The following is a 24643-nucleotide window of genomic DNA, read 5'->3' as shown; positions in this document are numbered from 1 at the left end:
GTGTGCAGGCTGTGGGGGATGCTACGGGGTGTGCAGGCTGTGGGGGAAGCCACGGGGTGTGCAGGCTGTGGGGGATGCTACGGGGTGTGCAGGCTGTGGGGGATGCCACAGGGTGTGCAGGCTGTGGGGGATGCTATGGGGTGTGCAGGCTGTGGGGGATGCCACGGGGTGTGCAGGCTGTGGGGGATGCCACGGGGTGTGCAGGCTGTGGGGGATGCTACGGGGTGTGCAGGCTGTGGGGGATGCCACAGGGTGTGCAGGCTGTGGGGGATGCTATGGGGTGTGCAGGCTGTGGGGGATGCCACGGGGTGTGCAGGCTGTGGGGGATGCTACGGGGTGTGCAGGCTGTGGGGGATGCCACGGGGTTTGCAGGCTGTGGGGGATGCTATGGGGTGTGCAGGCTGTGGGGGATGCTATGGGGTGTGCAGGCTGCGGGGGATGCTATGGGGTGTGCAGGCTGTGGGGGATGGAGCCTGCGGGATATTTGCATCTGTAGGCATGTGAGGCCCTGGGTGCACAAGCCCACAGGCTCTGTGACCAGTCCCAAGCTCACTCTCCTTGTCAGCAGCCTCCCCTCTTCCTCTCCTTTCCCTTCCCTGGCCCTGCAGGCTCCTGTCACGCCTTGTTTCCCCTGCACAGCACGGGTCATGCTGCTGGCAGCACCCTGGGGCCAGGCAGGCTGGCAGGGCCCAGCACCTCTCCCTGGCAGAGAGCAGGGAGCTGCAGGCAGTGTGTGGGTGCCCGCAGGCTCCTGCGTGGGTTGTTTATGCGCGCCAGGGCCTCCCGGACATCAGCACAGCCCCAGCTGATGGTCCCGGGGGTGTTTGCTGCGCTGTCCTGGCCACACAGCGTTACCTGCCTGCCGGCATCGCTCGGCTCTGCTGTGGCCTCCTGACACAGGGAGAGGGCAGCCTTCCCCCTCCTCTCCCGTGTGTCTGTGTGTCTGCCCATTCGCAGCCACCTGGCCCCAGGGGAGCAGGCTGCAGGAGCCCACGGACCCCACACAACCCCTCCCTTCTCCCTTGCCCTTCCCAGGCAATCGCAAGATCGAGTTCATCCCGGGCATGGTGGGCCCCATCCTGGAGATGACGCTGGTGCCGGAGCTGGAGCTGCGCAGGTCCACCATCCCCATCTTCTTCGACATGATGCTCTGCGAGTACCAGCTGACCAAGAGCTTCAGCAGGGTGAGTGCCCAGGGCCGGGGCTGAGCCACAGCAGGAGGCCAGAGCAGATGGATCCTGCTCCTTGCCCAGGCCAGGCGATGCTCAGCCTCCCCTCTCTCATCCTGGGATCTGGGACTGTGGGACCGAGAGATGAGGGACAGGGATGAGGGAGCAGGTGGGGACATGAGGAGCAGGGAGAGCCAATGGGTGATGCAGAGGATTTTGTGGGGGAGCAGGCATCACCCACTCATCTGGTCCCAGCACTGCCTGGAAACGAGCATAGTGGGAGGGGGGAGGGCTGCACACACCTCTGCATTTCCACTTCCCTCTTTGCTCTGTGTTTCTTCCATGCAAAAGGTGGTTTTGGGTTATGATTAGGTAGCATTTGTCTCCTCTAAGCCTTTCACCCTGTCCCATGGGAGGAGAGGGGCTGGGACTGCCCTCAGAGCTGTGGATGGCAGGGGTCCTGCTGGGACCCCTTGTTTGCACCCAGGTCTGCAGCTGTGTTGTGTGCCAGGGAACAGCATGGCCTGGGAGGAGGATGGACTGGGTAGCCCCAGGGAACAGGCTGCAGCAACTGATCCTGGGGGCTCTTTAGGGGCTTGAGCTGGTTCTGGCCCCTGTGGACCCTGCAGCAGCCTGGGGCCAGGCTCAGGGTGTGCCTGGCTCCTGGGCTGTGCTCATGCACCTCTCTGCAGTTTGAGGACGAGATCCTGCGCAAGCTGGACAGCGAGGTGGAGGGCGGCCGGGGCGACGAGCAGTACAAGCAGCTTTTCGAGAGCATGTGAGTGCACAGCGACCTCCCCACACCCTCCTCCCCAGGGCACGACCCTCTGCTGCACACTGTGCTCTTGTCTTGCTGAATCTCTGCCATCCAGCTCCTCTCACGCTGTGCCCTGACCCACAGCATGCTTCTTGGGGCACCGGCCCCCTTCCACACCACAGCCATGCAGCCAGATTGCCCCACCTGCCCCCAGCAATGCCCCTACCCCAAATAATGCCCCCACCCCAGGTGATGCCCCTGCTGAGCCCAGGCTCAGCTCTTGCTCTGTGGTGCCCATCACAGACTCATCTGCAGGATGGAGCTTTCAGGTCTCTCCCTCATCCCTGATGTACGTGTTGGGGTACATTACAGGACTTGCCTGGCCTTGCTGCAGACCAGGTGTTGCTTTTTGTCCTCGTTGGGTGTGCTTGGCCCTTCACACCCCTACTCCCTGCACCTCAGAGGACCTGAGCTGGGGCAGTGGTGGGAGCAGTGTGGAGCTGAGCATGCAGACACCCATGACTTCCTCTCCTCTCCAGTCTGCTCAGCCTCTGCCAGGAACACCCTGAGCTGGCTGAGCCTGGGAAGAGCTTCGTTGCGCTGGTGACTGGGCTCCTGGAGCGGCTCCTCGACTACCGGGCTGTGATGAATGATGAGAACAAAACCTACAGCATGAGCTGCACTGTCAACCTCCTGGTAGGAACCTGCCCCATGCCCCCAGCTCCCCCAGGGCTCAGCACCGTGTGTTGCCCCTCCCCAGCCTCCCCAGGAGCTGCAGTGCCCCCAGCAGAGCAGAGATAGGGTGCACATAGTGCCAGATCCAGTGTCCCCCTGGGCGGCACAGTGCAGCTCCCTGCTGCTGAGGGCAGCCCAGTGCCTGTGTGTGGGGGGTCCCCACAGTGTCATGACCCCGAGCAAGGTGTGGGGGCTGTGGCATGGGTTCCCTCCTGAGCCCACTCAGAACGGGCTGCTCTGCTCTTCCCCAGAACTTCTACAAGGAGATCGACCGCCAGGCCATGTACATCAGGTGAGCACAGCCCTGGGGAGACCAGCATCACCCCTGGGGTGGGGGGTCCCAGGGCCCCTGGCTGCCCCTGGCATCACCCCTGGGGTGAGGGGTCCCAGGGCCCCTTGCTGCCCCTGGCATCACCCCTGGGGTGGGGGGTCCCAGGGCCCCTGGCTGCCCCAGGCTCTGCTGCCCTGGCCCCAGGCACGGGATGGCAGAGTGACCAGAGGGGTTGGGCGCTGAGGGCTCTGTCCCCCACCCTGGATGCCCCCCCCGTGGGGGGGCACAGGCTAGTCGGGGTTGTGCCCCACACATGGTACCCCACTCCCAGGTACCTGTACAAGCTGAAGGACCTGCACGTCAGCTACGAGAACTACACAGAGGGAGCCTACACCCTGTTGCTGCATGCCCGGCTCCTCAAGGTGGGGCACGGGGGGGCTGTGGGGACCGTGGGGGCTGCCCTGCCAGGGTAGGGGGGGGGCTCAGCATGATGGGCTCCTGCTGCTTCTGCACAGTGGTCGGACGAGGCGAACACAGCCCCCATGCAGGGCTTGCACAGCCCCAGCCTGCACACCCAGCGCCAGCTGAAAGAGGCTCTCTACAACCAGATCATCGACTACTTTGACCAGGGCAAGGTGAGCGTGACCACGTGGCCCTGCAGCCCCCTCATCCCAGTCAGACAGTGGGAGCTGGGCTGTCCCAGGGCGAGCCTGGTTCCCTGGCCACTGCTGCCTCCTGCTCCAAGTCCCCATCCATTCTCCCCACCACTGTGGTGGGGCTGGAGCTGTCCCACCATGAGCCTAAGCTGGACAATTCGACCCCTCAGCTGCCTGGCTGCCACGGCTGTGTTGCCCCCACCCCATCCCAGTCAGCCCCCAGCCCCATTGCTGCCTGGGGCCAGCAGCTGGAAGACCCCAGCAGTGGGGCTTACCTGGGCAGGGGGCTCTGGTGCTGGAGACAGTAGGAAGCCAAGTCCTGCTGCTGCCCACCAGTGTCCAGCTGGACCACCAGCCTGCATGGGGAGAACTGTTCCCTCCTTACTGAAGAGCAGCCCTCCTAGATGGGGCTGGTCTCCTGTGGAACCAGAACCTCCCAGCCCCTCGGGCTGGTCTCCAGTGCCCCTGCTCACCCCACACCCTGGGGCCCTGGTCCTGTCTTCTGCAGATGTGGGAGGAGGCCATCCACATCTGCAAGGAGCTGGCAGAGCAGTACGAGACCGAAGTCTTCGATTACGAAATGCTGAGTGACATCCTGGTGAGAGCCCAGCCAGGCTGGGGGGTGGGGGGGGGGGCGGCTGCTGGCAGAGCCAGCGAGCTGTGGGGAGGGGCAGGGGGGGTCTTCAGGGTTCCTGTCCCATGGCGGGGCCCTGACCCACCCCTATTCCTGCCCTTCTCCCCCTGCAGCAGCGGGAAGCCAAGTTCTACGAGAAGATCCTGAAGGTGCTGCGCCCCAGCCCGGATTACTTCGCCGTGGGCTACTACGGGCAGGGCTTCCCCACCTTCCTCCGGGTAGGCGGCTCCCGGCTGCCCGGCAGCCGGCACGATGCTCCTGCCCGCGCTGGGGTCTCGGCCCCGCGCTCTGTGAATGGAGCCATCGTGTCCCTGCTCCCTTGGGACCAGGCTCCTTGTCGACCAGGCTTGGGAGGGCCAGGGTGGGTCTGGCGGTGCATGGAGGTGTCCCCAGGGATAGGGCGAGCGGGGGGGCTGGGAGGCTGGCTCGGTGTGGGGTGCAGCACAGGGTCCCTCCTGCAGGGATTTGCCAGGGGTGGAACAGGGTCTTGTTGTGTGGTACCTGTGGTGCAGAAGGGGGTCTGTGCTGAACAGCTTCGGGTACCTCCAGCACCACTGTGGGGGCCCCGCTGACCCTCTCCCTGCCGAGCCTCTCGCCATCCCTGTGGGGTGATGCTGTGGGCTGGGGTTTGCACAGCACCTCTCCCTATCCCCATGCTTGCAGACAGGCCCCTGGCACCCACCCTTGAGAGCAGGGCTGGTTTTCTGGACGAAGTTTCTCACCCCCATTCACTCCTATTACATTCCTGAGGGTTTTTTAATCCGCTCAGACAGCAGTTGGTGTGTTTGGTGGCTTCTTCCAGCCAAAGTGGTCACCTTTATTTTCCTATCCTGCTGTCACGGCCGTAGTGAGGGTGGCATCGTTTTGGCGTGTTTCAGGGGCTCTTTGCTGCCTCCTGGGGGAGGTGGGGGGGGTCTGTATCCACTGCCCACAGGTCCCAGCTGCTGCCTGCCTGGCCAAAGACTGTCTGTGCCAGCTGCCTTTCACTTTTCCTCCAGTCCCTGGGTTTGGGGACATACTTTCTCAAGAGGGGGGTTTCCTGCTCAGCTGGAGACTCAGCCCCATCGGTGCCCCCACCCCTAATGTGCCAGGGCTTGCTGTAGCCAGAGCAGGGGGCTGGGGGCTCCCTAGCCCTGCTCCACAGGAGGCTGGGACAGGCTGCCCTCTTCCTCCCCCACAGAACAAGATCTTCATTTACCGGGGCAAGGAGTATGAGCGCAGGGAAGACTTTGAGATGCAGCTGCTGAGCCCCTTCCCCAACGCTGAGAAGCTGAAGAGCACATCTCCACCTGGCCAGGACATCACTGACTCCCCAGGACAGTGTATCCTCCAGGCACAGGGGCTGGGAGGGCAGCTCATTCCCCTTGCACGGGCCCCTTGGTGCCTCCCTGCAGACCCCTGGGGCTGTCCCCATCCAGGCTCTGGGCCCCTCTCCCCTGCAGCCCCTGTCCCCCACGGCGTGTGCCTGTGGTTCCTTCACTCCCACAGACATCCAGTGTTTCACTGTGCAGCCGGTGGAGGAAGCAAAGGCCCGGTTCAAGGACCGGAGCATCCCGGAGCAGATCACCAAGTGAGTGCCCGGGTTTGGAGGGGGGGCGGTGCCTGCCCTGCTCTGCATGGGAGGGGGCACAACAGGGACCACTCCCATGCTCTGCCCCTTCCCTCCTCTGCAGTTTCTATAAAGCCAACCATGTCCAGAAGTTCAGCTACTCACGGCCCTTCAAGAAAGGCCCAAAGGATCCAGACAATGAATTTGCAGTGAGTGCTGCCTGGGGGGGCTGCCAGGACCCCGGGCTGGGAGGGATGGGGAGAGCTGGGGTGGCCCTGTGGTTAGCCAATGTCCAGAGGATGGGGAATATGGGAGAGACAGGGTGTGCCCCAGTCCTGGGATGGGGGAGGTGATGGTCCTGTGCCCATGGGAATTGGGAACCCCCTACCCCATGGGACAGCCAGGGGCATCCCAGGGCGGTGGGGAGGGGGGCAGCGGGATGACTGCCACACTCCCTGCAGACCATGTGGATCGAGCGAACGACTTTTGACACAGCCTACCCCCTGCCTGGCATCCTGCGCTGGTTTGTGGTGATCTCCACCAGCACGGTGAGGTGGGGGTGGGTGTGGGGGGAGTGGGCCCCTCCCAGGGCTTCCCTAAGCAGCATCACAACCTCTGTGTCCAGGAGGACGCATTGTCCCCAGCCCCCTCCAGGCTTCCCACGCTCACGTGGCTGAAGCCGGGGTGTAGGGAGCACATCCTGCCTGGGTCCTGGTGCCCTGGCAAGGCCTCTCTCCTGGCACAGGCCGACTCACACCGGGGCAGGCAGGGCCCTGGGTCAGCCAGCTCTGACCTGCCTGCCCTCCCTGGGCGCAGACCAACATCTCCCCCCTGGAAAACGCCATCGAGACCATGATGAAAACCAACGAGAAGATCATGAGCGAGATCAACCGGCACCAGAATGACCCCAGCCTGCCCGTCAACCCGCTCTCCATGCTGCTCAACGGCATCGTGGACCCTGCTGTCATGGGTGGCTTTGCCAAGTACGAGACGGTGAGGACACGTGGGCGCTCTGCCCGGTGTGGGCACTCCTGGGGCTGGTGATTGTGGGCACCAGCACGCATCCGGCCTGTCCCTGCCTGCCTGGAGCCCAGCCAGCCCATCAGGATTTGGGGGGGGGTGTCGTTACAGGCCTTTTTCCAGGAGTCCTACCTCCAGGAGCACCCTGAGGATGAGGCAAACATTGAGAAGCTGAAGGACCTGATTGCCTGGCAGGTATAGCCTGTGGTATCCCTCTTGGGGGGTGGGGGGGGGGCTGGAGGGGATGGCTGCCCTAGGGGGCTGAGTGCCCAGCACCCTGTCCCCAGGGCAGCCCCGTGAGCCCAGGCAGCCCTGTCCCTCCCCACTCTCCCACAGACCCCGCTGCTGGCGGAGGGGATCCGGATCCACAGGCGGAAGGTGACGGAGGACCTGCGGCCCTTCCACGAGCGCATGGAGCAGTGTTTCGTGCAGCTGCGGGCCAAGGTGGAGAGCCAGTACGGGGTGCGGGAGATGGTGAGTACCGGGGTGGTGGTAAGCACGGTGCTGGCACAGCCAGGGTGCTCCATGGCAACTGTGGGATGACACTGGAGAAGCCAGTGCGGGTCTGGAGCAGCAGGCAGCAGCTCGATGGGGCCGCAGCTGCAGCAGGAACAGGGTGAGGGACACTGTGCTGGGGGACATTGGGGTCCCTGCCTGCCCTGGGTGGGGGGGTGGCACTGCTGCAGGGTGACTGATAGTGGCACAAAAGCAGGGCCAGGTGGAGAGGGTACTGCTGGCCCCGGCTGAGCCCAGGGAAGGAGGGGAAGCTCTGCATGCTCATCCCTCCCGACTCTCTCTCAGGCTCCTTGTGCTCTTAGGTCTGCTGCGAGGACAGGAGGAGTGGACGACCCCGCTCCATGGCCTGGGGGACTGACTGGGACCGGCTGAGCCACGCTGGAGACAGGCAAGTGCTGTGGTGGGGAGCGCTGTCCCCAGGCCGCCCCCTCTGACAACCCTCAGCCCTCCTGGCTGGCCCCACACTGCTGAGCCACCCTCACTCTCCTCTACCCCAGACTCTTCTCTCGCACCTCCCCAGCCCACTGCCCTCCCAGCTTCCCTTTACGCCAAGCCACATCTCAGGGGTCCATCCTGCCCTGCCACCACCGTGGCCTTGTCCCTGTGAAGGGGCACGGAGCAGAGACCCCCTGTGCAGCCCCCAGGCTCGCTTGGATACTGCTGTGACCTGAGCCACCCATATTTGTCTTGCTGACCTGTTCCCCCTGATCATCCCCCGCTGAGCTCGGCTGGAGGGGGTGCTGGTGCCTGGCTGAAGGTGGCCACTCCTAGCCATGGTCTGGCTGGCCCCATGGCATAGCCAAGCTCCCCCTTCCCTGTCTCCTGCCTGCCCCTCACCAGCCAGACTTGCTCCACAGCACGGAGGTGACGCAGACCCCAAAGCCTTCCCTTCGCACCGCCGAGAGCGAGGAGCGCAGGACCGAGCGCAAGGAGAACCGCTCCAGCGCCTTCTTCGGGTACCGGCGGCAGGACCTGCGCCAGTCCATCTCCGAGCTGCCGGAGCCCAAGGTGATGGCACAGCCCTGGGGCCACCCTTCTCCCCAGGGACCCCCTGAGCAGGGAGGGCAGGTGCAGCACAAGGCTGGGGACTGGAGGCTTTGGGCAGGGTGTTGGGGGGAACATCGCACCCTGCCAGAGGGTCCTGTGTTCCTGGGGCTGCGGGTGCTTCCGTGCAGCCTCCCCCCCCGTGCTGAGGTGCTGAGCCTCCCACTCTGCACCCCAGGACGAGAAGCGGAGACTCTCCCGCAACATGAGCGAGAGCAACCTGTTCTCCTCTGAGGGGAAACAGCCCCCACCCAGCCGCGACTCCACCGGTGCTCAGCACAGCAATGCAGGTACTCCCTCTGCTCTGGGTGCCTTCCCATCCCACCCCCCCTCCACCCTGGCATGTCTGGGGGTCACCTCCCCCAATCCCTACAGCCACAAGCAGCAGCCAGCCCTTGTTTCCATGAGCAGGGTTGTGCCCCCACCCCAGCCGGGCTGCACCAGCACCCCACTGCAGGCACCCTCACCCCATAGCCCACCCCCATGATGGTGCTGCCATGTCCTGCAGTAGGAGGCAGGCAGGGAGCACTCGGTTCCAAAAGCACAGGCAGACCCCACGCAGCTTGCATGTCTCCCGCTGCTCCTGGAGGGGGGCTGCTGGTTGTTGATCCTGGTCCTCGTTCCAACGGGTCTTGCAAGGCTCAGTCTTGGTGCTGAGCTCAGCTCCCAGTGGGAGTCAATTCCCTTCTTCCCAATTGGGCTTGCACCCCGTGGCCCCCCAGGCTGGGTGACCTGCCCATCCCACCCCCTCTGCCTGCACAGGGCTGTCCCTGTCGCCCACGGGTTTCGGTGGCCGTGTGAAGAGCGCCAGCAAGGCCGCGCCGCTGCCCCGCAAGATCAGCCCCACCGTGTACGAGACGTTCCTCGAGCAGAGCGACTCTGCCAACGGAGGGAAGGTAGTGCCCAGCCAGCCCCTGCTTGCCCCCACCCCCCTCTCCCCCCCACCCCCAAGTAATCACCCTCTCTGTTCCCAGGCATCTGCACCACCGCCAGCGGATGGAAATAAAGGGCTGAAGTCCCCACCGCCTCCACCGCCGAAGTCCAAGCGCCTGTCCCAGCTCTGACCCGGTGCCTGCCCACAGCCGCACTGTCTGCTCATGGCCACCCCAGCCCCCGGGCACAGAAAAGCTTGGGGTGCCCCTGCTCCTGGTGGGGTGCTGTGCTGAGCCCCAGTTCATCCTCATCCTCCGAACCACACCTCACCCGCCTCCCACACAGCACCGACCCCCTCAGCGCCCTGCATGGCCCTGCCCACCCCACAGCCAGGGCAGCACAGGGCTTTGCCACCCTGTATCCAGCCGGGCCTGGCTACTGCCGCTCTCCAGGGATGGGACTTGCCTATTCCCAGCCACTGGTGTTCCCGCTGAGGCAGAGCAGTGAGCTCCAGCCTGTCTCTCCTGCACAGAGCTGTGCTGAGCTCCCACCCACGCAGCCCTCCAGCAGCAGGACCGCACCACAGCGAAGGGGGCTCTTCCCTCCCTCACCCAGCACTGACTGTGAGCTGTGCCACACACGGACCAAGCAGCTTTCCCCTGGCTCTTCCCTCTGCTCCTGCTCTCCCCAGCGGCCCATCCCATCCTGCAGCACCAGGACAAACGCTTGTGGGCCAGGCATGGGGAAGGGGTCAGGTCTGGGAGCGGGCCTGGGCCATGGTGTGCTTTGCAGCACTGGCTCTGCCCGAGCTACCTGGCCTTGCAGCCCTGCCTGTGCCAGGCTGGTGCCGCTGCCTCGGCTGGCTGCACTGGGTTCCAGCCCGTCTCCCTCTGCAGCAGGCCACAGCCAGCTAATAAAGGACTAACGCATCAGCTAGGCACCCTGCAGCCAGGCTGAGTATCCCACAGCACTGATCCCTGCCCATGTGCCGCCCAACCAGGGGCCTTTCCATGGCCACGCTGGTGCTGGGACCTGCCCCCCCCCCCCCAAAAGGAGAGGGGACTCCTTCTTGCAGCCTGGGGCCTGTGGCTGGCAAAGCACCTGGGGACCTGAAGCCACTGGGGACCAGGCTCATGCTGGGCCGTGCTGGGATGGCACAGTGACTGCAGGCACACTCCTCTGCCTCCCAAGCTGGCGCAGGGTGTTTATTGCGGGCTCGGGAGTTGTACTTACAGTCTCATGTTAAAAAGGGAGAACCTGGACCCGTAACCAAAGGGAGGGGGAGGGCAGGGGCTGCCTGCAGTAGGGAGCTGCCTTCAGTGGGTTCCTGTCTACATGGGAGGGTAGGATCAGCTCCCGAGGTTGGAGCTGAAGAAGGGACAAGAGGATGCAGCACCTTGTGCCAAACACGAAGTCTGGGACTGGATGGGCGGCACTGGTGCCTGGGGTCCCTCCACACGCCGGGCAGAGGAGCAGGGTGGGGTGGTGGAGCCACCCCCCTCTCGCTGAGCTCTGTCTTCACAGCGGGTTTGCCGAGGAGGCTGCCAGCCGCTTCCCAATGTAGATCCTGGATTGGAGAGAGCGACCGTAAGGCACCTGCACGGGAGCAGCCTACTCGGCCTCAGCAAGCCAGCAGTGAGGGGACAGGGCAGCAGCCATGGAGACCAGCTGCCAGGAGAAGCAGTGCAGGACAAAACCCAAGCATGGGCATTCCTTCGCTTCCCATGGGGACAGCCCCTGAAGGTTGGGGCAGCCAGAGACCACCCAGACACCCAGCAGCACAGGGCTCGCCCTGCCTGCACTTGAGCAGTCGGTTCTGGCCAAGGCCACCTGATAGCAGAGGACAGGCCCATCAGAAACTCACCCCAGTCCCAGGGTCAGCACGTGGCTGAGCAGCAGCGAGGGGATGAAGAGCAGCAGCAGCTCTGAACTGAAAGGTCTCTTCTTCCTCCCCACCACACCTCCCTGCAGGCTCCACAGCACCGGCTGGGGGGAGCACACAAAGGCAAACTCCCTGGGAAAAGGGCACGGTTAAAGGGAGCATGAGGGAAGAGGGCAGAGCTCACAGGGGGGTGTGGGGACAGCAGGATGGGGTGGTGACATGGACAGTGAGGGAAGGGGACAGTGGGGCACGCTGGTGGGGGACACGGGCCTTACTTTCGAGAGAGATGCCGAGGGCGGCGGGCACAGGCCCAGCTGAGGGACGCTGGCAGGTGTCGCTCCCTCCGCTCGGCTTCATCTGGCACATCCTGCTAGAAGGGGGTGTATAGGGCAGGTGAGGCCAGCAGCATGGCCGAGGTGTAGGGCAGCTGAGGCCAGCAGCGCAGCCAGCACAGCCCACGGGACGCGGCGCAGGGGGACAGCTCACTTACCTCCCGGGGGTGGGGACAGGCCGGCTGGGGCCGGCTGCAGGGAGGGAGCAGCTCGTTCTCCCCAGGCTGCTCACTCACCTGCCCAGCTCCACCGTCGCTCCAGGCTGGAGAGCCCAGCGTGAACAGGGCACTGCAAACACAAACCCCTCAGTCACCAGGCCTGCACTGCCCCTCGAACCCACAATGCCCACCTCAGCCAGGCAGGACTCCAGGTGCCTGGGGTCCTGCTTGGGACTCACCCATCACCGCTCTCTGTCTCCAGCTGGGCCTCCAGCAGCATCTGCTCCACATCAGCATGGCAAGAGGAGAACCGCGAGGGCACAGGCTCGGGCTCTGGGCATCCTGGGCCACACCACAGCTCCACCCAGGAGCCTGGGGGTGCCGTCAGCCCAGCACAAGCTAGTCCCTCGTGCTGCCCACCAGCAGACCCCGCTCCACTCAAGAAACCTCCTTGGCTCACCCCATCCTGGCACACCCTCCCCGGTGCATCCTGCACCACTGCCCAGGGACCACAGGGGCACCATGCACGGTCTCTAACACATGTACGTCCTGTACATGCCCACCTGCCCATGGCTGCTCCTTGGCAAGCCCCACTCCCCTGGGACTCCTACCCACCTCTGCCACCGCCCCTGTGGCACACGCCTGTCGAACACCCCATTGACCCAGCATCCCCCGGTGCAGACCAGCTCCCTTAGGACCCCCACGGAATCAGCCCCTCCCAGTGCATACCAGCCTGCCCAGGACCCCTGGGGTGTGTCCGCCCAACCACGACAACCCCCCCCAGCCTCCCATGAACCCAGACCCTCCCACGTGCATGTCAGCCCACCCGGGATCCCACGGGCCCAGATACCCCAGGTCACGCCAGCCCACCCGGGACCCCCTATCGACCTCCCTCCTCCCCGCCCCCTTCCCCACGGTGCCGGGACTCCCCATCGACCCAGCCCCCCGGGTGCCCGCAGTGACTCGGCCCCCCAGCCGGTGCCCACCAGTCCCCCCCCCCGGGAACCCATCGACCCCGGCGCCCCACGGACCGTCGTCGCCGGCGCACGCCATGGCCCAGCGGGTGCAGCCGCGCTCGGCCCCGCCGCGCTGCCAGTCACGTGACGCCCGCCAGCCCCCATGTAAATAAAACCACCGGGCGCTCGCGCCTTAAAAGGGCACCGGCTCCGTGCCGCGGGGACCGCAGCGACGGTACCCAGGGGGAAGCGCCGACGGCGGCCGGGCGCTGGTAGCGTTCACCTCCCCCAGCACCGCCCCGGGGGGAGCGACCGCCGGCCGCGGCTCCCCCGGCCCGGGGGGTGCCGGTCCCACCGCATCGCCCCTTTAAGAGGCGCCTACGTGCGGCGAGAGGGCGAGCGGGCGGGCGGCGGCCGCGGCGCGTGCGGAGCCGCACGGAGCCGGCCCGGCCCCGCCCACCTCCCCCCGCCTCGCGGTGGCCCCGCCCCCCGCCTCGCGCCCCAGTGCCCGCAGAGCCGAGTCGCGCCAGACGCTGCCGCCGCCGTTTATTTTCGCCGCCAGGGGGCGCCCCCCGTCCCGTCCCGGCCGCGCAGGGTACGAGCGCTTCGGGGCCTGTCCCCCCGCCGCCGCCGCCACCGCCACCGGCCGCTCAGGGGCTGCCGCCGGCCCGCGCCGCGCCGTGCTTCTCGGCGAACCGCCTGCGGGAGAAAGCGCCGTCAGGCGCGGCTCGGGGATGGCCCCGCCGCCGCCCCCCTACCCCCCCCCGCCCAGATCAGAAGCTGTCAGGGACCCCACCCCCCCCGCTTCCCGCAGGCACTCGGCCGGGAGGCTCCGTCCGCGCGTCGCCGAGTGGGGAGAGGAGCCCGCAGGGCCCCGGGGAGAGGGGCCGGGGGGGGGGGGGCCCGGGGAGAGGGGCTCGGGGAGGGGGGCACGGGTCACCAGACCTGTTTATATCAAATTCTTGGTGACTTAAGAGCTCCCAGCGTCACCCGGGACTGGCCCTTGGGCGCTAGAATCTGCCTGGCTTCAGCTTCCAGCCATGGCAACTCCCGACTTCCAACAGAGCCCCCTGCCCAGTGCCCCCCCGCAGCCCCCGGCCCAGCCTCGGCAACCGGCGGGGCCGCTCCCCAGACCGCACGCTGCTCTCAGCGCGCCCCGTTTCCGCCTCCTGCCCGCGGCAGCCGCCCCACAGCACGAACCCGGCCCGGGCTGCCGGGCCGAGGCTCCCAGTCAGGCTCTGCTGAGGCGGGGGCTCTGCCGGCCCGCCCTGTGACACCGTCCCGGCCCCTCCCTGTCCAACGCTCTGCCTGGGTGTGCTGGCAGCAGTGGGGTGCTGGCAAGCAGCTGTAAGCGTCCCCAAGCGCTGGACGTGGACACTAAGCCTCACACCTCACTTCGGGCTCAGCCACACGATGCTCCAGGCCCCGCAGGCAGGCAAGGTGCCAGACCCAGGGAAACTGAGAGGTTACACCAGAGACCCCAGGATTCCTGCGATCACCACCCTGAACTGACGGACACCCAGCCTCTGCCACAGCCCCTGGGTGCTGCTGTTCAACACCAGCGCTCGCTGGGCACCGAAACGTCAATCCTCCCCTGAAAGCAGGCACGCCTCATGGCCGGCCCTTCCAGCAGCCCTCTGCCCAATGGGGGACACATGAAAACAAAACACTTGGCAGGGCCCGAGCTGCAAACCTTTTCTGGGCTTGAGATGGCAGAGTGACAGGGATTGCCACTGTCACTCAGGACCTGCGATGGACATGTACCTGCTCACAAATCTGGGACAGAAAGGGGAACCTGCCTTTGGGGTGAAGACAGATGAGGAGCACAAATCCCGTTGGGACCCCCTCCTCTCAGAGATCACTACTCGAGGGCTAGAAGAGCCTCAGAAAAGGGACACACAAGGCCGGCAAGCAGAAGAGCAACAGATGCTGGTGGGGTATCTACAGGAATGGATTTCCACTCTGGCTCAGTGGGTGTACAGATCATGCCTGGTGGATCCAGCAAAAGCCCTCAGCCACCTCTGTGCTCATGTTAAAAGGTCAGGGGGGAGAGGGGGCATCTCTGAAGACAATCTACCATCCTCTACACCACAGTACTATTCCATGACATCACTTCTCTCAACTGAAATGATTGTTCAGAAAACCAGACCTGTTTATATTAAATTCTTGGTGACTAAGAGCTCCCAGAGTCACCCAGGACTGGCCCTTTAGAAATGGGCACTAGAATTTGCCTGGCTTCAGCTTCCAGCCATGGCAATTCCCGACTTCCAACAGCAGGGAGAAGCTGATATGGTGTCAAAATGTCACAGGACCTCAAAGGTTTGATTGATCCCTGAACCTTCACTATCTTCCCCTGACTCTTCTGTCGCTCAGTGTGACACCCAAACGTGACACCAGATGGGTTCTCCCCTTGACAGCAACACCCTACAGAGCGGAGGCCTGACCTGGCAGTCACAGGCTTCTGGACTGAGCCAAACACTCTGCTACCTCTGTCACCTTCTACAGCACCTTCTAAGGAGCCATCTGAGAAACCATCATTTCTGCTGGAAGCTTATTCCAGGGATGAATCCATTTCCTTTTCAGAACCACTACCCTGCTGCCTGCGTGACGTCTCCCTGCCTGCAGCTTGTACCCATCCGTTACTACTCTGCTTCTCTCTACCAGATTACCCAGCGTTTCAGATCCTGGTTCCTTCACCCAGAATTATACAGAGTTTGGCATCTCACCTACAGCCAGTTAAACAGACCTCACCTCCCCTCCCAACTCCCTCTGATTTTTCTGTATCTTTAAAAAAAAGACCAGGACACTGGAACTGGACACTTGTTCCAACATCTGCCTTGACAAATTCACGCCTGGAGGTCGTGGTTGCTCCCTATTATTCTCCACATATACTGAGGAAAATTAATTTGTGCTGTCCCTGTTGCCAAACAGCAACTTCCTTCTGAAACGAGCTGTCCACAGCATCAACACTGATCTCAAAGGAATCTACAGGCCCACAAGGAACTTCTGTCAGTCAAATCTGTTACACCAGAGAATCCAACAGGGTTTCCTTGCTAAACCCTATGCCTCAGCAGCTGTGTTTCCAAGCAGCTTCCATCCCACCTAGTCCCCAACACCAGAAGCCCAGTGGCATTCAGGAGACAAAGAGCACTTCCCCAGAATGACAAGGGGCTGCACGCTGGGAAGGGCAAAGCAGACAAACATCTGCCTCCTCTCTCCTTCACCTCCATTGTCCTGGCCTCTGGGAGGGCACGAGGCAAAGCGAGGGCTGGCCCTTGCTTGGGGCATATCTGGGCACCTCAGGGGACCCTGACACGGAGAGGAGCGGGTGGACTCACCTCCTCGCGTAGTCGTACAGCGCTCGTTTCCGCTCCTGCAAGGACAGATGCCGCTCCACAGGGGACTTTGCGAATTGCTTTGTAGCTGGCTGGAGGAGAAAGCACAAGAGCCATCAGGAGATGGTCAGACAGAGCCACGAGACCTTCTTAGTGGCTCTGCAAGGACCCAGCAGGCCAACTTGGTCTCCAGTTTAAAATGGGCCATTTCCCTGACGTCATGGCTAGCCCTGAACACAGGTCATCATGCTCTGGCTACACGCCATCAGACTAGAGGACACAACCACAGGTACCTTGGAGGAAGGCACAGCTACGGAGCCCTGGATGCCAGAAGCAGCTGCAGCCTGGGAGGTAGACGGAGCAGGCAGGTCAGTACTGGTCTCCCTACTTTCAGGGAGGAAGGGCACCCTCCCCTCCAGCAAGTTGGCAATGGTGGTATCCACACAGTTGGTTTGGGCTGTAGGGACAAAGAGGACCTGTTAGAGAGACAGAGCTGCTACATCAGGACCCTTGCATCCCTGCTGCTGTTGTGCTCCACAGTGCAGCAGGGACGAGGGTTCTGCTTTCAGCTGTCACAGAGACTTGCATGGAAGGTGACCCAGCGTCACTGTTAATACCCCACGTGTCACCTACCCAGGTCTATCCTGATGACCTCCAGAGGCACGTGGGGCAGCACCTCCTTGACCCGCTGAGCCATTGCCGTGATCCGCACATCTTCAGGAGCAACACCAGTCAAACTGGAAGTTGTCCTGGGCCTGGCTGCCAGGGGCTGGCTTGAGGCTGCAGGAGAGAGAACAGTGGGCACAAAGGGGTGGCCTAAACATGCAGAGACTTCGAGTTGCAACAGCTCTGCTTCCTTTGCTACGAGCTGGTGTGCTAAGAAAGCCAGACCTCCTACACATGACCATCATGTCTGTGCTGGGAAGTGGTGGCCCTCTCCCTGCCAGCTAGCTGCAACACCCAGCCTAGAGCACAGAGGCAGCCCCTGCTCCCCAGGGAGATGTCAAACACGCCTTCTCCCTCCACGCAGGAGTAACCAGGAGCAGACAGACAGAGCCCCCCTGCCCCCACATAGTCCCCCTGCATAGCATCAGGATACTACGTGGGACACCCACCTGGGGCAAAGGGGAGAAGCGATGTGTGTCTCAGCCTCTTCATGTGCTCCTTTTTATCTGCTGCAGTGAGCCGTGTGGATACCACACCCAGCTCCATGGCCAAGAGCTGCAGAAATGGAGAGAAGAATCACATATACACAACACACGTGATCCAGCATTCCCAGCTTGCAGGGGAGCCTATCGGATGTACAGGGCTCCGTGGAGCCATGGCAAGGGGAAGAGGACTGGGAACTGATTTCTCCAGGGCCTCAGTGATGCATCTGTGGTGCATGGAGCACACGAAGGAGCAGGAGTAGGCAATATCATCCTGCCAAAACAGGCTGACAGGGAGATATGAGGTCTTTGGTACAGGAACTACGAAGTACCCAGCATGTAAGGGAAAGGGGGAGAAACAATCCCTTTATCTGATTTGCAGTATTACGAAAAGGGGGTGAAAGGTTTGAACTAAATGGGGAGAGCCTTGGAAACAGGCAGAAAGGATTAATGGGTGTAGCAAACAGGCCATGGCAAAACTGAGTCATTGTACAGGGCAGTAAATACGGGCCAGAGTTCCCATCATACAAATACACCCATCCAGAAATGCCATTTGCAACTCTCCCTGCACCCCACTCTCTTCTGTGGCCATCCCAAATTGCAGTGGTCCTACACATCCCTCTCCCACAGCATCCTCCTACCTCCTGAACTCGGAGCGCAAAATCCTCACTCAGTTCTTCAGCTCGTCTGGGGACAGACGGCATCCACCTGAATGGGGACAACAGCACTGGGCTGACTGCTTCAAGGGCTGCTGGAGGAGCCAGCCCCAGCTGGGATCAGTAGTGCAACGGTGCTACCCCCGCCGCAGCGATCCCTGCTCACCCCAAATCTCTCCCCGCAAGACCAGCGTCAGACCTCAACACCAGCTGGCAGAACGAAGGGCAAGGCACGGCTGAGGAGGCAAAACTGCCTCACTGAATCTTTACTGGGGCTCAAGTGTAACATGCCAAGTATCTCCTGGTGAAGGTGCCAGGAAGGGCCAAACCTTTTACAGGAAAGCAGATCAGCAAGGCCAGGGAAAGCTACAGCAAGTCTTGTCTTTACGGAAACACCCCAACCCCTAGATTTGTCTCCAAGCCCCTTCCGCTGCCTACGGACCCTTATCATGCTGACACTACTCAGGCAGCCTGGGCTCACCTAGGTGCACATCTGACCCTCCTCTGCAGTTCACAAGGGGTTGCAGGGAAGAAACAGATGCCAGAGGAATGAGCTGCCAGCAGGGAACCACCCACGGGACCGGAGCAGCCCCGGGGTGAACTACAGCAGGGCAGCCAGTTTCAAACACACACCCAGCAAACCTGACGTAAGCGCCCTGAGAGACCCCTCTCCTTCACCAACCCAACGCAGGAACCAAGAGCTCTCACCAGTTCAGAAGCTGGTGGAAGCTGGTCCAGAAGCTGGGCCTGGCATGGACCAGAGCCATGCTGAGACACCACAACATGGGTGTGTGTCAGTGCATACCAAAAGATCTCCTACAGGCAAAAACTTCAAGCTCTCTGTCCACCCTAAACCCTGCCCCAAATGGAAGAGAGAGAGTGAGAGATATAGTACCTTACTTGATAAACTGTGAAGGGAACAAAGAAGGTCCAGACCAGCTCTGTAATCCAGGAGGAGTCAGCTACACTCTGGGGAAGAGAGCACAATGAGACTGCAGCCCACGAAACAGGAGGTAGTCAGGTCTCCACCAGGGAAGCAGGCAGACAGAACACAGCCAAGCCACGACAGCGAGTGACAGGTGGGTGGGTGGAGAGATTTGGAGGACTGGGAAAGAGGGAATGGCAAACCCAGAGCAGATTCACCTCCATTAGTCTTCGCCAGACAGCGCAAGAGAGTTGAAGTTTTCACTGTTCATCTTTTCCTCCCACTGGGACAGCAAGGTTTTCCCCTCCATATCTCCACATTCTCTACGAGACTGTGCTTTTAGAAAGGACCAAAAATGCCTTCAGACCCACTAATGCTTCCTTGGAATCATGAACAATCCTCCCTCACACTGATGGGAACAGCCCATGTAATGTCTGAGCTCCCCTGAGCTTTACCTCTTCATTTCCAAGCAGGCCACACTCTGAAGTCTTAAACAAATCTCTCTGAAGATAGATCACTAAAGGCAAGCTGCAATTTACTACCTTCCTCTCATTCCTAAAACCCAGTAAATAACCTTTTTCCTAAGGAGCCAGCAGAGAGCACTGCAACAGCCGCTCAGAAGCTCTCCATCCTTGCCAAGGGGACACAGCCCCGAGCAGCTGCACCATCCTCAGAAGCTAGTCTGACCCAGAGAAGAGCACAGGTGAGCACTCCAGGGATTCCCTCCAGCCTGCACCTTTCAATGATCCTAAAGCATGGATGCTGTTCCTAGGGGGTTTGTTCCTGGCTACTTTTACCCCACAGCAATCAAGCTTTCCACAAGTTGGTGAGAACACCATCTCAAGATCTGCAGCTCAGAGTGTAGTTCTTTCACACCTGAAAGCAGCGTGGCTCCAAGACAAGCCTCATGCCTGGCATGTTTCACAGCCTGGGGAGAGGGGCTACCAATGAGGAAAGCCCAGAAACCACAGCCAGCAAAGGTAACAAGGAGAAGCCTCATCCCTTCAATAAACAGAAATTCAAATCAAACCTCTTACAGCCATACTGACAGACAGGTTTCAGCTACGCTGCCCTGTGCCACAGAACATCACCCTCCTTCAAAGCTGAGCCAGCTGGAGCTGGAGAAAAGTCTTCCTTCACCTCAAAGGCAGGGGTTTGCTCAGGGCAGTGTCTGTTAGATAACACCCAAGTGCCTGAGGAAGCCTTTTTCTGTAAAGCACCGGTCACAACACCCAAAGTATCGCGTCTCCAGTCCTCAGAAGTTTCTGATGGTTTGAAGTCAGGTAAGAAACCCACCAGGATTTACTCAGCCAATGTCTGTCAAGAGCAATTAAGTCCCACTCGACCTCTGAAGGTAAAAATCCAAGCCAAGCAGTGCCTACAGCCAGTGCCTTCACCCAGACCTGCAGTTATGCACAGGCTGCTCTCCCCAGTGTTCACCAGGGAAAGGATGTGCAAGCAAATACACAAATGGTCACATCTCACAGAATTCCTTGGAGGAGCCAAACCCATAACAGGGTGATACAGTCATTGTAAGCAGTCCACAGCGGGGCAAATTCCTGCTTCTCTGGAGCAGCTGCTCAAAAATTTAACCTCTCTTCACTACTAGAAAACTGCATCTCGGTCCAAAACAGCACAGTGTCAGCACCCTTGTTACACACCCAGACCACATCAGACTCACAAGCAGCAGTTGTTCACTGGCAGCTATCAGTAATTCACGGGATCACAATCAATTATCTAGCTGCTTCGTTATTCCCTGACCTGAACTTCACCAGCACTGTCACCTGTGGTGCCAACAACAGCACTAAACAGCACGGGGCACAGAACTAACCCCTCACAGAATCTGCTTTTAAAGACACCTCCATGCTGATGTTTTATTACAGGCAGTGGTTTTTTGTGACCTGCTGGTAAGCGGCTTTAAATCTGCCCATCTTAAAAAGGTAGACAACAGAGAATAAAGTAGAATGTCAGACAAATACAAACCATAGAATCATAGACTGGTCTGGGTTGGAAGGGACCCCAAGGGTCACAGAGTTCCAACCACCCTGCCACAGGCAGGGCCACCAACCTCCAGGCCTGGATCTACGGAAGGCTGCCCAGGGTCCCATCCAACCTGGCCTTGAACACCTCCAGGGACGGGGCATCCACCACCTCTCTGGGCAGCCTGTTCCAGGCCCTCACCACTCTCTCTGTAACAAAACTTCCCCCTAATATCTAATCTAAACCCTCCCTCCTTTAGCTTCAATCCATTCCCCCTTGTCCTGCCATTGTCTACCCTTTAAAAAAGTTGATTCCCCTCCTGTTTCTCTGCTCCCTTCAGGGACTGGAAGGCTGCAATGAGGTCCCACGACAGCCTTTTCTCCAGGCTGAAGCAGCCCAGCTCCTCAGCCTCTCTTCGTAGGGGAGGTGCTCCAGCCCTCTAATCATCTTTGTGGCTCCTCTGAACCCTCTCCAACAGTTCTACATCTTTCTTGTATTGTGGGCCCCAGATCTGGACAAAGGACTCCAGATGGAGCCTCACAAGAGCAGAGTAGAGAGGGACAACCATCTTTTAATCAAGTAGATCCATAAAACCAACAAAACCTCAGTAAGCTGAGAACAGTTCTACTGCAATCGATTCAGCAGCACCAGTGTTATCACCATGAACTTTGTCACTTTTCTGAAGCGAATGTTGCATCACCTCTGCCTTGGGAGGCAAGAGTTCCAGAACCTGCTCCAGAGAGCCTTGCGTAACCTTCAGCACGTCGGCCACTGTCTGGGGTGATGGTAGCTACTCTTTCAAAGCACTTCAGAAACCAGGGAACTCACAAAGAGGAGATGAGACACGGTGGTGGTGCTACGGTCACGGGACCCAGACAGCACAGCGTTACGCAGCCGGGCCACTGAAACGTTTATCTAACTTGCCAGTGTAACTAAAAGAGCAGGGACTTAGCAGGAGCTCCCTGGGGAAGGCACTTAAGGAACAGCATTAGCACTGAGCAGCAAGTCCCTGGGGCGACAGGACACAAAACTGGGCTGCACTACCCACAGGCTTCAAAGCAGCAGCAGCAGAATGAACGGCATCGCTGAGACCCTCACACACAACACATGCCTCCGCAGATCCTCCTTGCCCTACGTCCCTGACTCACCACAGTGATCAAAGGCCTCTGAACTTGTAGAGCAACTGGCTGTACCACATCCAAGATTGAGAACGGCCAAGAGCTGAAAAGGAAGAATTCAGCAGTGAATGACCCCAAAGCTAAACCAAAGCCGTGACAGCCCCGCCGCAGGGAAACCCGGTCCTAGTACCTGAAGCGGAGCAAGCCGGCCCGGCCGTTGGTGGCAGCTTCTTCTGGGAACAGCAGCAGCGGTGGGTTTTCTCTGTGGGATGAATAAACCTTCAAGGAATCCACCAGCTCAGCTCGGCTTCCTGTTACTCCCAGCTCCATGAATCCCCGTGACCAGCAGATGAAGCCGGGGGCACCGTTCAAAGCAGGCTGCAAGGAAAAGCGAGAGCAAGGAATGCCACCCTGTCCTCCCCTCGTGGCCTGCTTGCCCAGTGGGCACTGGGAGACAAAGCTCCTGCTCCCATAAATGCCTCCAGGGGCTGGAAAGAACAGCCCACACACTAACAGCGCCAGTAAGAGAGAACATGTTACTGCCAGGCTTCAGTAACTGCTCTGGCCCCAGTTCCCCAGGAATCTGATTCTTCATCTGGCCTCAAATTCCCTAGGAACTTGATTCCCCATCTTCAGTTTGGACTGCACTCTGCCTGAGGCACAAACTGCCTGCTCAGCAAAGAACACAGTACTTCCCAGAGTTACTTTTCTCTGGGGAAGCAGCAAATCTATCGCTGTTCAGGATATAGACCTGATCAACTCGCTCCCAGGCGCCTTCGGAGCCTGTTGATTCAAGGAACTCCAGACACAAGGAATTTCACAAGACCATAGGGAAAGTTACACAACCACCAGCCCAGCAGAATGACCTGAGCACCACCACCCTGCCACACAGCTCCCGTCCCTCAGTGCTCCTCTGGCCACAGGCACAGAAGTAGCACTCAATGAGGGGGGGAAAAAAGCCCACACCCAAACCCGCTCCCAACACCACCTATATGAATACCCAGGAAAAGATAAGGATGCTGGGATTCACCCACTCTGTTTCAATAAAATCAACACCCACTTTAAGATTTCCCATCCTTCCTCACCCTCTTTCTTTTTGTGCTGCAGAGCACTGAGCCACAGGAAAGAAAGCTCAAGGCTTGCGCGATCCTGGGCTAACAGGAGCTGCAGAGGCTGAGGGGCTACACCTGAATTCTCAGGGAGCTCTCTGTGTGCTTCTCTTGGGAGAGGTGCTCCCAGACTCACCAAGTGCAAGGCACTCACCGTATTACATGAGGTCAGAAGGCTGATGACGTTGTGATCGAACTGCGTCACGTGGTTGGCGATGTACACCCTGACGTTGACGTCACGGAGCCGGGGATCGCTTTGCCGCACGAACAAGCCCAGCACCGAGCACATCACACGTACAATAAACCTGGCATGGGGGAAGGAGGTTTGCCTCAAGCCCTGCAGTCTGAGCCATTGCTGGCTTACCCATCCAACCAACAACACAGGGACCTGGGAACTCGGGTGACTTTGGTACAAAGTGGAAACGCTACGATATGCCTGGGAAAGGAGTCGCTGAGGGGCTGCAGCGGGGGCTGAAGGCTGCCTGCAGAGCTGTAGCTGCAGCATGAAATATCACAGGATCACAAGGTTGGAAAAGACCTTTGAAGATCATCAAGTCCAACCATTCCCATCCCATGCTAAACCAGATCCCTAAGTACCTCATCTACCCTTTTTTTGAACCCATCCAGGGATGGTGACTCAACCCCCTCCCTGGGCAGCCTGTTCCAGGCCCTGACAACTCTTTCAGTAACATTTTTTTTTCTAATATCCAATCTAAACCTGCCCTGGCACAGCTTCATGCCATTTCCCCTTGTTCTATCTTCTGTCACCTGGGAAATATGGGGAAGGCAAGCCCCTGAAGAATTTCTTAGGATACCCAGCTGATCCAACTGTTTGAGATCAGTCCTTGAGCACTCAAGAGGCAACTGCCAGCTTTGGTCTTGGCAGGCTGAGAAAGTCCTGGGGACAAAATGGCCTGAAAGCACAGCGCCCTGTAAACCTCTGTGTGTGTCACACCTCTGCAGCTATGGACCCCAAATGAGTGAGGGCAGCTGTTTCACCCTACGCTGCCCCCCAGCAGCATCTGCACACCACGTCCCCACCCCAGGCCACGGCAGGAGCTCTGCTGCCTGGGGAGAGCGGGGCTCACGCACCGTCGCAGCACGCTGTCAGGCAGGGCACAGCTGACCAGGAAGACGTGTACACCGATGAAGAGACGCAGGATGAGCAGGCAGAGCCCCACGGGTGCGTAGAGTAGCAGGGCCAGTAGCAGGAACCCGTCGGTGGGGAACCTGTGGGGCCAAAGAGCAGCAGGGTCAGCCCCAGCACAGCAAACGGGATGTCCGGGCACCCAACCGCCCTCCCCAGGGACCACCCCAGGGCCCACCCCGCGTCCCTCGCTCCGTGTAACCTTCCGGACCTCCCAAACGGGGCCCCCACCCCGCCCCGGGCCCCCACGCGGGCCTCCCGGACACGCCGTGATCCCTCGCGTGTCCTCCCCGCGGGACACCCCGACCTTCCCCACGGAGCTCCCGCAGGGTGCCCCTGCCCCCAGCAGACACCCGGGGTCTCCCCACAGGGCCGCCCCGGCCTCCTGCGCGGACCCCCTCCCCCCCCACGGGGCCTCCCCCGGGAACCCGCGGCCCACCCCCCCCGGAGCAGGGTGCAGGCCGCGCGCGCTCCCCAGGCGCCCTCCCCGCAGCTCTCACCGGTGCGAGTCGAAGAGCCGCTCGGGGCCCGGGGCCGCGGGAGTCTCCATGCCCACCGCAGCCGCTGCCTCAGGGACGCCCGACACCCGCCGCCATCTTCCCCGCGGCCGCCCGCCCCGCCCGCGCGGGGCAGCATGGGAGGTGCGGCACCTTCCCGGCCTGCACCGCGCCAA

The 24643-nt window shown here is 61.0% G+C and overlaps 3 protein-coding genes across 3 annotated transcripts in view; 1 reads left to right on the top strand and 2 right to left on the bottom strand.

The window, feature by feature from the left end:
- LOC311190856 (dedicator of cytokinesis protein 2-like) overlaps positions 1–10171 on the top strand; it is a gene marked incomplete at its 5' end in the record, with an annotated part of 59146 nt that extends 48975 nt beyond the window's left edge. Inside the window, 20 exons of the mRNA XM_084262900.1 lie at positions 1036–1184; positions 1862–1947; positions 2466–2622; positions 2913–2953; positions 3264–3354; positions 3448–3567; positions 4097–4186; positions 4336–4440; positions 5403–5544; positions 5711–5792; positions 5896–5980; positions 6233–6319; positions 6588–6764; positions 6903–6986; positions 7128–7265; positions 7610–7704; positions 8165–8315; positions 8530–8641; positions 9114–9247; positions 9326–10171. Coding sequence (XP_084119026.1) covers positions 1036–1184; positions 1862–1947; positions 2466–2622; positions 2913–2953; positions 3264–3354; positions 3448–3567; positions 4097–4186; positions 4336–4440; positions 5403–5544; positions 5711–5792; positions 5896–5980; positions 6233–6319; positions 6588–6764; positions 6903–6986; positions 7128–7265; positions 7610–7704; positions 8165–8315; positions 8530–8641; positions 9114–9247; positions 9326–9415 — 2216 coding nt within the window. The 3' untranslated portion in view covers positions 9416–10171. The remainder of the gene's footprint in view (positions 1–1035; positions 1185–1861; positions 1948–2465; positions 2623–2912; positions 2954–3263; positions 3355–3447; positions 3568–4096; positions 4187–4335; positions 4441–5402; positions 5545–5710; positions 5793–5895; positions 5981–6232; positions 6320–6587; positions 6765–6902; positions 6987–7127; positions 7266–7609; positions 7705–8164; positions 8316–8529; positions 8642–9113; positions 9248–9325) is intronic.
- Positions 10172–10430: 259 nt separating this feature from the next.
- On the bottom strand, positions 10431–12649 carry LOC311191174 (BCL2/adenovirus E1B 19 kDa protein-interacting protein 3-like; the record flags this gene model as incomplete). The annotated part of the gene is made up of 6 exons (XM_084263273.1): positions 10431–10791; positions 11089–11238; positions 11382–11476; positions 11597–11726; positions 11836–12094; positions 12583–12649. 6 exons carry the CDS (start codon positions 12647–12649, stop codon positions 10743–10745), a joined length of 750 nt encoding a protein of 249 aa, XP_084119399.1. The 3' UTR covers positions 10431–10742.
- Positions 12650–13073: 424 nt separating this feature from the next.
- On the bottom strand, positions 13074–24581 carry AUP1 (AUP1 lipid droplet regulating VLDL assembly factor). The gene is made up of 12 exons (XM_084263635.1): positions 24471–24581; positions 23916–24053; positions 22978–23128; positions 21905–22092; positions 21745–21817; positions 18587–18660; positions 17677–17743; positions 17003–17108; positions 16521–16667; positions 16181–16344; positions 15891–15979; positions 13074–13251 (listed from the first exon to the last, which is right to left on the bottom strand). Exons 1-12 carry the CDS (start codon positions 24518–24520, stop codon positions 13203–13205), a joined length of 1296 nt encoding a protein of 431 aa, XP_084119761.1. The 5' UTR covers positions 24521–24581; the 3' UTR covers positions 13074–13202.
- Positions 24582–24643: the final 62 nt, after the last annotated feature.

The sequence above is a fragment of the Gallinula chloropus genome (assembly GCF_964237585.1).
Source record: "Gallinula chloropus genome assembly, chromosome: 4".
NCBI lineage: Eukaryota > Metazoa > Chordata > Aves > Gruiformes > Rallidae > Gallinula > Gallinula chloropus.
The sequence above is the reverse complement of the archived record's forward strand: the minus strand, read 5'-3'. Positions and strand labels throughout refer to the sequence as shown.